The sequence below is a fragment of the Pieris napi genome, chromosome 9 (assembly GCF_905475465.1).
Source record: "Pieris napi chromosome 9, ilPieNapi1.2, whole genome shotgun sequence".
Classification (NCBI taxonomy): Eukaryota; Metazoa; Arthropoda; class Insecta; order Lepidoptera; family Pieridae; genus Pieris; species Pieris napi.
In genome coordinates this window covers 4533001-4545583 of record NC_062242.1, presented here as the reverse complement: position 1 = coordinate 4545583, position 12583 = coordinate 4533001, and the positions used below count along the sequence as shown (strand labels likewise).

The following is a 12583-nucleotide window of genomic DNA, read 5'->3' as shown; positions in this document are numbered from 1 at the left end:
TTGTTTTATTAAGACAGCAAGCAATTTTGATTTCAAGTATTGATGTTTAATGTTTGATTCGAATTACATAGGTACTAACCAAAGGCATTAAATATTGTTGACCTCTCCAATATTAAATGTTTTGAGAAAATCTTTGACAGACAATGCGTTCATATCGTTTATACACAACTAGTCACGAAAATGATTTGCTTCGAAACATAAACCATCGCACATTATAAAATTATTTTAAAAATAAAAAGGATTTTTACCGTCTATAAACATTTAAAACTTCTTTTTGGAAGAGAATTTCTTCTTGACGCTTTGTTTATGAATATGGCAAACTCATACAATAATATTAGACAGTACCTCGCACAATCTGTGGGAATGTTACGTGTTTTATTACTGAGGGATAATTAATTATTGTCCTAGATTCGTCCGTCATACCCGCAGGTGTTGAAATGGATCCAATTCACACAATACCAGCTGCTTAATGCGACTGGGTAATGTTGATTCATAAGATGAAAGCGAATTGTGAAATAATGTCGCTTTAGATAAATTATTAATAACTTTATTTTCTAACCTTATCAGTAATATTTCTGGTCGTTGCTTAGAATAGAAATATGTAGTCTTTTTATTGTACTGACATAATAATAAACACCTAAAGAATTGTTCTAATAACAGGTTATTAAGGTGGAAATTATTTATAGAGATAGAATCAGACATGCTTCATAAGTATCGATAGGAACCTTCCCTAAGCTTTATTTAGAGTGACATTATGGCGCTTAGCTCATAGTGAAACTGATTTGAGAACCATTAGAGGAAAAAAGAAATCCTGTAAGAAAATTCCTAGCAATTCTGCATTTCGTTGTCAAATATTGTCTTATAAAATCTAATTCCTTAATCTCTTATTGACTGCTGGGGTCGACCTTCTTACCCAATGAATGGCCTGACCTTATTAACCCGTAGGGGACATGTTTACTGTTATGCTTGTAACTTTTGTCGTCACCGAGAATTATATTGAGCTTAAATAGCTCTGTAAGTTCCTTTATTACATCGTGTTAAAATGGTGTTTACGGCTTGCTAATTGCTGTAAAATGTCCTTGTTTAAGATTTTAGGGTAATTCTGAACTACATTTAAGGTTAGATGATATAACAACTTATATTTATTTATTAGTCGTCATTAGTTTCTAACTTACATTATAAAACTTCGGTTTGGGTTTCGGATTCTGTATGAAATAAGTAAGTGTACGAATAGATTTAAACCAAATTACCAATAAATGTCAATTACAATAATTATTAACTATGGAAATTACTTTTCATTTATGAATGTGGTGGTAAACATTTAAGCTTATATCTTTTTAGATTGTATCTACCAAAGTTATACTCATTTTTACTACATTATTAATATGAATATATTTTTTTACTTTCAATTCCTATATCTAAGCACCATACACCTACAAATAGCTGAAAAGTATATAAAGTAACGAGGAATAATAAAACAAATTACGCCAGTTCTCTGTGTAATCTTGAAAAATTAACGTTTCTAAGGAAGATCGTACCAAATCCAGTATTATATTTATGTGAATTACGGCTTTTCAGATTTTTTTCGAGCCGTGGAATGTAATTTTCCCATTATTCGTCTCGTTTGTATTAAGTTGAATCTTTTATAAAGCGTGTCTCACAAGCGAGTACTCTAATGATGATTTACTGGTGTGAGGTCCCGAAGGCGGCGTAATTTCCCCTCTGAGGTGTCAGTACACACACTCTCCTATAGCAAAAACAAACGAAGATCTCCGCTTAATCATTCATTCCTTACAAGCGAGGTCGCTTCATTAGGATTTATTTCTTTGGTCGGTCACAATGAAATAGTGTGATCATTTTTCTTCTAGAAATAGACAATTTTAATGTAATTGTTTAGCGTATGTTGTCTTTGATTGAAGGTAATGTAGAGGGTTTGCAAACCACATAAGTTTGTCCGTCCCTTCGACCCGTTTAATTAACGCAACCCGAGGAGAATATGAAATGTTCTCAAATAGCTTTATTTACTGAAAATAGCAGTATTCTCCCTAATAATAATTTTATATTTTGAAACGTATAAAATTATTTTTCAGTAAATATAACTAACGAGTACAATCGTTTTTTGAAATGCAATAGAACAAAATATTAATGAGTTAAAACATTTAACTTGAAGATCGTCTTACAAACTCGTATAAAGCCAACATTTGAAGTTTTTATAGTGAAAGTTGAAACAGACTTTTCAAGTTTGAAACCTAACATATGAAACTTTTATTGCTATAAAGTATAACATTTTGAAATTACAAGTAACAAGTAATAATCAACGGTGTATAAAAGTTTTAACTTTTAATCAGAACATTCAAGTGACTACCTACAGGGCTACGTGTCTACTGAACGCGACATATAATAGGAGGACAGAGGACAAGTAAATTGGTTTGGGTTGGTTTGGGCCAAACTAAATTATTTAAACTTACACAAAATTATTGGAGATTTTACAGTACTACTATGATTTCTTATCATCTTCCAAAATAGCTTTTTATGGCATAGTTAATAATACTAATAATGTAATAATAACTCATTTATTTCAGATAATATCCATATTTAGTTTTAGTTAGTTAGTAACGATTCGTTCTTAGTTGCTATTTTAGTATTGGCTAGTAAACAAAACAGAAAAAAACTCCCATAGTGGGTCATGGACAGCATACCAACGTGTTAAGATATGCGTGTTCTTTTTAATCAGCATATTCAGAATACTATTAGGACTATGCCTAAAATACCTAACTGACGCACTGCAGAACCTCGACAAGCCCAGTAGCACCTGAACACCTTCTTTGTAAAACAGGCCCATACGAGTAAAATGGCTGACAATACGCCTTGAACAGAATAACTTTGACTTATGGTGAGCTACGTGCAAACATCCGGGCCAGCATATTACTCGCTTAGCGATGTGCCACTCAAACGAGTGACAAAATTGGTGGAATTGTATGGACTTTATTATCGCTAATTAATATAAATATAACTATTAACTTTTATTTTAGTTAAGCCCGCGGTTTGATTATCAGATATATTTAATTCGTAAGATCAGCTCTGTCCCAAATTTTACCTGCGGGTTACTTGCCAATATGCGTTAACAAATTACCTATAGCATAATGGAAAATATACTAGATTTTAAAGCAGAATTAGATATACAGCTTCATAAATAATAGAGGTATATAAGATTGAGATATCCACGATTTTAGTTTCAGTTACGCGACTGTTTGTAAAACATCAGTTCTTCGTTGTTGTTTTTCAATTTCCGTCCGCTGACACGTGGAATTGAAACTGTGAAGTTTTGTTTCCCTGCAGGAAATAATACATTTATTCTCTTGTATATAACTAGGTGTTCTGTTAATCAAATGAATATTACTTAATAATATTCTGTTTCGTTTATAATAGAATATTATTTCATTTAATAACCGAAAAATATACAAAATTTCAATATTATAAACAAGTGTCATATGAAAATTCACATTTACCAGATCATACAACAAACTTTATTCAATTTTTTCGAGTGCTTAGCTAGAGAGGTAAAAGATTGATGGAAGCAAATCTTGCTATTGCTTGTTTGGCCCGAGGGACAAATAGCCACGCTGTGCTTTCTCTAAAAATACAAAATTTTACTGCTGGTAAGCTAAGCTGTTTTAAATTTTGTCGGTATAGGTTATTTGAACTGTATAAAATATTACATTTGGATAGTTTCTAATAACCGTAACTAAATAACCGAATATTATGTATGTAATTTGAAATATATTTTATATAATCAACAAAGCAAGGTATGAATACAAAGCAGATTTATATTGACATTCTCAGATGAAATTGACTTATTTTTTACTTTTCTCAATACAAGCCGTTATAGTGACATCTCTCGGGAGTAGGACGGACTGTACGTGAGCCGCAAACTAACTTCTAGTACTGATTTAGAATTCCTCCACCAGGCCATTTTATCTTATTACTAAGATCATAATTCGTTACGTCAATAGAAGATGTAACTCAAATTTTACGAAAATAGCACGTTGAAACAACTCTTTTATAATGAACGGAACCCTATTAACGCGGTCTATACATAGTCCACTATCTGTTACCATGGCGATTTTAATGTAGAAAATCTTATGAAATGTAGTAACTATCATATGTACACACGTTAATATGTCCACGCGTAAAAGTGTTAGTCATCAAAAGTATTCATGAATGAAAAAAACATATCAAACGCTGTTTAACATGTGTAATGGGGTGAAATTCAAGCAGAAATTCTTTAATGGGTCTTACTTTCGGTAATAACGAGTTTGTAGAAACTAATTAAAAATTTCCATATTCTGAGAAAGTTCAAATGAGTCATTGAAACTGCCAATTATCGTATTAGCTTTGTCATGCTGACCACTGACCAATAGATTACTAACATAATACGTCATTTACTCACCCCACACGCTAACTTAAATATTCTGTGAACTTTGCATCGAAGGGAATTTCAATGGATTCTAAACATACTAGATTTTATATTTTTATAAAGTAAAAAATGACTATTGCAAATTACGATGATCAATTAATGTTGTCTGTTTAAGTGCTTTGCTGTTAGGTATTAAATAGATTTATAAATGTGTTTCACACAACCATTACGAATTATTCTCACATATACGATTTAGCAACAGTTTTAAATATAGAACATAATCCAAAGGACATAATTACCGTTACTGCCATTTTAATATAAAATGATGATTAAACTTTATCATAAATTTCATAACAAAAGCCACATTTACCACCACATTACCACTGTTCCAAGCGTTTAAATCAACACTGAATAAAATATCCGTAATATTAAAAATTAACAATACGTTCAATAATACGGATTATATTTCCTCACGTTAAAATAAAATAAAAATGTACGTCACAAAGAACCAGCTAAACTTATAAAATATAAATATGTAATATAATGAAAAATAGTTTTTTACTAGTATAGAGCGATTATATTTTAAAAAATTACAATAAAAAGCTATTGATTTTGAAATAATTACAATAAAAAATTATGAATTTCTATTCCATACCAAGCATTAACTGGTTCTCGCTTACGGAAGTGATCTGTAACTGAAAAAATAATTCGCAAAGTCAGAAAAAAATTCTAACAAAATCCTCTTTTTATAACAGCTTTTCATATTTTTAATAAAAGGTGCATAAATTACCGATGTACACGCAATATGTAATCTGCGAAAGTTCGGCGCATGCGCGGGACAGTTAAGTTTTAAAATTAGACGCGCCGCCGGATTTCGCTGGCCTATTTATTCTTATACTACCGCAACTCCACTCCGTATTGAAGTCCATTGTCAATTCAGATAATAAACAATTCCATACAATATGGGAACAGAGGTTATTAAAATGGCGATACATTAAGGTTAAAAGCTAGAGTGAAAATGTGTGGGAAATGTGTTTCATTGTGTTTGTTGTTTCTTCTGAAACAAGGTTAGTTTGCTACTTATTAAAGTTAGATCAATTATTTAGATTATAAGCGAAATTTGCATAGAGGTGTAAAGAAAAGAGGTGCTTAGTCTGTGAGATTTCAATAGTCGCATACGTCTAAAATGATTCATAGTTATTAATATACAACAAAATATATTCCGTTTATTTTGTATGTATTCGTCGAAAATTGTTTATCGGCTTACCGCGAGACACTGAAAACGGGATAACGAATGTGAATGAATGAATGTTTATCTCAGAGAAATCACAACCAAAAATGTCAAAGCTTTTCTATTTTTGCATCCTCATTTATTATTTCGTGTATTTAAGGAGTGTTGCTAGCGCACAAATCGAACTCTCAGGTCGCATTCGAATAACAGTTGTACACAAATTTTACTTTCCGTGTACGCAATTTATGTCTCGTTCGTACGGCGAAGCAAAACATCGAGAGGAAACCTATCTGTAAACTCACAGAAGTATGATCACCTACTTTAAGACCAAGGGATGTGGCACCATTTGTTTTATTATTGTTTATATGAGACAATATACAATTAGGTACATTGATTCGGATAAATTTCTCAATTTACACATAATATACAAGTGATCGACTAGTTAATGAATCATTTATTTAAGTAACACATTGTACGCTTAAAAATCTATACATGTACTCTATATGTAATCTACTACAATTTTAGGTTAATTTATACAATTTTTTTTAAATTGCCTGCCTCCCGAAAGTATTCTAGCTTCGCTGAAAGTTTAATTCAGCACCATCTACAATCGAACACTTCCAGTACCGAGGTACTAATTACACTTTTAAAGGCGTTCATAAAATCTTTTTTACAGAGTTTGCAGTAAGCATTCGAATCACAGAGCTTACTGTACCGAGTCATGCTGTAGAAAGCGGGTCCGTACTACTCCAATGCCAATATGATCTTGAAGGAGAAATGTTGTATTCCCTCAATTGGTACAAAGACGGAATAGAGTTCTACAAATATGTACCAAGCAATAACGTTCAGTATAATTTTTTTCCGCAGATCGGAGTCAATGTGGATGTAAGTAAATATCTGTAACATTCTATACTTACTATTTTTTAAGACTGGTTGAACGCGTTTTTCACAGAAATTCCTGGTGCGAATTGAAATCTTTGTTCTGCCTTGCGATTCTGTACTGTAACGAAACTGTACTGTAACGAAATCCGCTGTGAGAGTTCGAAAAGTGAGTTACAGAATCGCAAGGCTGAATAGTATATTTATCGAGGAACTCACGCTATGACCGAATTAACAAAGTGTACTTTACCGCAGGACATAAGGCAAAACTTTAAAAATAATAGTAAATTTTCACTTTTTTACCTTCACATTTTTATATATAGTTTGTGATTTTCTGCCTAGCATCAAGTGCAGTCGAACTGCTCCCGCATTTAGGGAATAAAAATTATGCCATTAACCTACCCAGGTTGTTGCGTGTCCTGTCCCAATTGACAAAATTCGGTTTTCTGGCTTACTACAATTTGAACAATAATTTTTTATAATTATTAACGGTACCGAAAGGGTGGGAAAATAAAAATTGTAAACACTATATTTATGTGAAATTAAATTGTGAAATAAATTTTGTAAAATGAATAACAATTTAACCACCGATATCGTACATACAGTCATACACATATTGGGAAATTTAACCTGCCCCAGTTCTCATAAACGAGGACCTCTCTAGATGTTAAACACTCGATTCCATAAAACAATATTTAGATAACATTACTTGTTAAGTGCGTGCCGCTACATTCAATGAACATCTAAATGTCTCTATAGTGTATAACAAACATGACTATTCGTTTAGTGGTTAGCATATTCGACTCCAGATCGTGACGTCCTGGATGGGGGAGAAAATATTAAATTTAGTCCTGTAAGTAAAAAGTTGTCAGTAGTTGAACAGCCTGATGCCTCCGTGAGCACGTATATAGCCCGGTCATTTTAGACAATTGAAATAAAGAAAATTCCGACAAAGCCAAATCTTCGTAGAGACCTTAGGTTTACCACAAGGAATAAAGTGTCAAAAGTCCCCATCAGTCCCATGTGAGCTTAGGGACTTATTCGGGGCCCAAAGTCAAAATTTTAGGTTTTTTGGATTTTTCTCGAAAACGGTAAGTTTTTTCAAAAAAGTACCTCAAAGCAAAGTTGTAGATCTTTGTCGGAATTTTCTTTATTTGATCACTATTTTTATGTCTAAAATGACCGGGCTAATAAGGTTATTCTGCTGTTGCAACCGAGCTGGATATGCTGGACTGACATATGGTTTTTATGTTATATTAACGGGATTTATTTTATGTTATATTTTATCCATATCGTTGAACGACATAATAATGGAGAAATTTGCGAGTATTTGTAATTTTGAACTTTGCTGATACTACCCACAACTTTCTAATGTTTTTTAAAAGGAACTACAATTCTACTGCGTACAATATACATAATTTATCGAGAAAAAATGGTTTGACACTACCAAGATTTTGTTATACTTAAATTAACATGATTAGGCAACTTACGTTATATTAAATAATTTTTTTTAAATAAAACGTAATTTAATTTTAATTTAAATTACAGGAAAAAGATTCTTCAAGTAACGTCATCAAATTGACAAACTTGACTTCCGATTCTGCTGGATTGTACAGATGTGAATTGTCGGGTGAAGGGCCATATTTCATAACCGTTCATGACGAAAGAAATATCAGTGTACATCGTAAGTATCTAAAATATATATTATTTAAATCTATAAGAAAAAAAAATATTCGAAGAGAAATTCGAAGATAATTCAGAAATTAAACATATTTATTACCCAAACATAAGTCTTATTTAATTTTCTGTTTAAAATATTGAGCCGTTATAACATACATAAAATACATAGGTACATAAAATTTAATTTCTCTCTAATTAACTAGACTGAAATTGCTTGTGTATGTAATGTACATGTTTTTATTCATTGTAAATTGGTTTCCCGTTTCTCATATTTGGCCTAAGTTATTTAACCATAATTAATATTGAAATATAATTGGCATCTCCAACTCGCCAAATAAAATAGAGACATTTCGAAGACACAATACCTTAAATAACGTGTAAATATAATAGCTATTTGTGGATATTAGGTTCCCCAGTTAAATCCACATTTGGCATGCAACTAAGCTAAAGTCAAATAAATTATTTGCACCAATAATTCGGTAATCCAATCCTGCACTATTTATGCGCCTATAGTGTTCATAAATTTAAAATCAGTGAGTAAGTTGATTACAGAATGTAAAAGATGAATTTAACTGCATTGAATGTTCTATATTTTGCAAGGGCTCAAAAGATTATACAACTGAGAACAGTTACAGTAATAACATTATATGTTTAATGGATTTATTTTTACAAAGCAGTTTCCAATATATAAAGACCCACTACTTGTATAAATATACTTTTACGGCTTTTGCCTAGACATATGTGTTTTAATACTGACATATTTTCCACTACACTAATATGTTTCAGTACTACCATATAGACGGCCCCAAGTAACAGGGCTCGAAGAAGAATATAGAGCAGGGGATATCATAGCTGTCAACTGCTCATCGTCAAGATCTCGGCCACAGGCCCGATTAAAATGGCTAATTAATAATGAGGCAGCTCCAAGAAAATACGTCACCGGTCCCTGGTATAGAATATCGAGAGAGCGTCCGGATGCAAGAGAAACTATACTACAATTAAGATTCATTGTGAAAAAAGAACATTTTGAAAATGGAATATTGCAACTGAAGGTATTGTCTCTTCATTATGGTAGAAGTTTTTAGTAATATGAATATACTACCGTAACAATACCAGCGCAGATTTTGCATAATACGGTAACTAGAATGTTCAGAAGGCTTTGCTATTTATTTTTAACATATATAGATAAAAGAATCCCTTTGTTTCGTCGAACAGTTGGTTTAAAAATATAATGTTCACGAGTTGTTCGTATGTATTTGTTATTATCAAAGAAATTGTAATATTTTTTAAACATTAAATTTAAAAACTATTCGTTTTTCGTTTTTGCTAAAAATATAAGAAACAGAATACAATTTAAAACGAGAAAAATACAGTATATGTAATTAATATTTTAAAACTGAAGATATTTGTTTGGTTGGTTGAAAGCGCTAATTTCAGGAATAACTATTCCAATTATCTAAATAGACTTTATAACATCACGCTACGACCGACTCAATAGCCAAACCATCAAATTCATAGTATCTTGAACGCAACATGAATAAAGATTAGACTATATTTGCATGTATAATTTAAACATGGATTGTTACAATAGAATTATTCCACCATAGCGAATCGTATTCACTATAAAATTTTCAGTGTCAGGCCACTATAGCGCCTTTATATCAAGACGAGGTTGTACACCATATAATACGCGCAGAAGACAATAGGATCGATCCGATATCTGAGGACGTAATGAATGAGGAAATAAACAGGTTATTCGATCAACAAACTCAGCTAAGCTCGTATGATGACATAGAGATGGCGGTAGCTGAATCTCAGAATGACCAAGGTAGGCCATAATCCGTATTTAGTATTAACCGTATTAACTTTTAACAAAGTCTAGTTAGAGTGATTGCTTTTTATTTACAAAGGAATGCATATTATATTTTGTTTTACAGGTATCGGAGCTATCATGAGAATTTCCGTTTCAAGCGTTATGATGATGGTTGTATTACAAATTTTACTATGATGTCACAATTATAATACTTTTGAAACTAAAGATGTTAAGAAGGTTTCTCAATGTTAAGCAAATTACGGTTTTTCTTATTACTGCATATAAAACTTTAATATTGTTCGAATTGCATTTAGTTTCGCATGAAATTCCGCTAAAGTTATTATTTTTTTGTTATTAATTAAGAGACTTTCTTTCGCCGTTCTAGTTGTGTAAAGTTTTTAGTTATACTGTAGTGTAGAAACTGCCAGTATTAATATGTATACAAAAGTGCGTACAGTGTATTGCATTTCCGAATGAGCTTTATTTGAAGTTAATTTTTTTGTTAATAAATGCTTTAAAAAAAAGTCAGTTTATATTTCATCGTTTATTTACAAAGCGTATAAAGTGAGTAATCATGAGCAACAGTCTGGTTGGAGAATCCATTAATATCCAGAACCTCTGGGTCCGTTTGGTCCGCCACTTGGATAGCCTTCGTCGTCACCACCTGATCCAAAACCAGGGCCTCTCAGACCTTGGCCGCGACCGGGATACCCAGCACCAGGGACGTTTCCTCCTTGTCCACCCGGTGCATTTTGTCCAAAACCACCAGAGATACCTTGAGAACCGGGACCTCGCGGATAACCAGCATCAGCACCAGCAAACGTATTAGCACCTGCACCACCACGAGGATATCCTTGGCTGCCCCCTTGACCAACTCCACGACCACCACCTATAAATATTTAAATAAAACCAAAATAAAAAAGTTTAAATAAATCAATGCGTAGGTCAGGTCACCTCTCTCGGTATTTTATAAGATAAATATCTACTTTAACCATTTAATTAATGTAATTTATGCTGTATCCGCGTGTAAATCTAAAAATTAAGACAGATTCGGGCCAATTATCGTATGTACTATCTTCTGAAAAAAGTTGTTTAAATATTTACCAAATCCAACGCCGGAGCCAAAACCAGATCCGGAACCAGATGCATCTCCTGAAAACGCAAAATATATTTAAAATGCCGAAACATTTATGTAAGTGAATAGTTTCGGATCGAGAGCAGTGAAACGAACGCAACCAGTGTTTTCAAACAAAGGGCCATTCTATATAGATCGAAATACGCTGTTTGCCTCATTGTGATTCATTCCGAATACGGACAACGGCCAATAATTTAAGATAATGCTGCATGCTTTTTAAATTCAAATAAAAATTATACTAAACCCATTGCTTAATTTTATAGGAAAGAATAAACAAACCCTCGTATCGTATTTGAGGCTTATATCCATCCTGGTCAGCCTCATACTCAACAATCTGTTTCCTACCGTCAGGCAGCACTACGTTATATTCCCCTATAGCCACATCACCATCTCTCTGCTCGGAATGACCGAACTTTGTACCTGTTTCAGCATCGTCTACCTCATAACTAAACTGATATTTGGCAGGTTCCTGCAAAAATAAGATTTTGTAAAATTAAAGGTCTTAATTGAGTTGTATTTATTTTCTAGTTTTGCTTAAAGGTTAACAGTTAATTTTAACTTACATTAGAACCATCTACCCCTGATCCACGATAATTTTGACTTGAACCATCTAGATTATTACCGAAATCAGGGGTTCCATAAGATGACGAAGGTGAGCCTCTCTGTGGTTGACGGCCTCTACTTCCAGGGCGAGAACTGGAACCGGAATAGCCATCTGAACCAAAATCACCGGATGGCTGGAAGCCACTTGCAGGTGTTCCGTAGGCAGCATCAGGTCTTTGGGCATTACGTCCTCCAAATTGGTTATTACCTTGATTTGGTGTACCGTAAGATGTTTGAGGACGATTGCTACCTGAACCAAATGAGGATTGCCCATCAAAACCGTTTGGAGATCCGTATTGCGAACTTGGTATGTTTCCCTGCCCTAATCCACGTTGACCACCCCTTGGAAAACCAGATCCTTGGCCAGGTGCCCCATATTCGGAGGTCAGGGATTGTCCTGAGCTAGGTGTATTAAAGCTATCGGAAGGTTGATTTTGGAATCTTTGAGATTGAAGCTGGCCCTGGCCCCTTTGGCCATTTAGAGCTGGTGTGCCATACTGAGAAGATGGTCTAGAATTACTACCAGATGGAGGTAGATAGCTGTTAACTGGTGGTTCACATTTAGTTGTGGTCCACACAAGTGCAGTTAAACAGATCGCCCACTGAAAATAAAGTTCTATAAATTAGCAATTGAATGATAAAAAATGTGCTAGTAAATTTTATTGAAATCAAATTTAACTTACAAGAATCATCGTGAATTCGATTTTATTAAATTATTCGATATTTAAGAGGAGTATTATTGCCCTTAATACAAAGGGCTGTTGATACTGGAAGTTGACTCCTGAATGTTTTAAAGTGGATTAACTCGGACTTTATATAGGAACG

General features: G+C 33.1%; 2 protein-coding genes across 2 annotated transcripts; one reads left to right on the top strand and one right to left on the bottom strand.

The window, feature by feature from the left end:
* The first annotated feature begins 5296 nt into the window (after positions 1-5296).
* Positions 5297-10553, top strand: LOC125052563. The gene is made up of 6 exons (XM_047653479.1): positions 5297-5484; positions 6325-6533; positions 8076-8211; positions 8994-9259; positions 9843-10035; positions 10145-10553. Exons 1-6 carry the CDS (start codon positions 5436-5438, stop codon positions 10213-10215), a joined length of 924 nt encoding a protein of 307 aa, XP_047509435.1. The 5' UTR covers positions 5297-5435; the 3' UTR covers positions 10216-10553.
* Positions 10550-12583, bottom strand: LOC125052562 (pro-resilin-like). The gene is made up of 5 exons (XM_047653478.1): positions 12442-12583; positions 11719-12360; positions 11435-11624; positions 11125-11172; positions 10550-10909 (listed from the first exon to the last, which is right to left on the bottom strand). Exons 1-5 carry the CDS (start codon positions 12448-12450, stop codon positions 10623-10625), a joined length of 1176 nt encoding a protein of 391 aa, XP_047509434.1. The 5' UTR covers positions 12451-12583; the 3' UTR covers positions 10550-10622.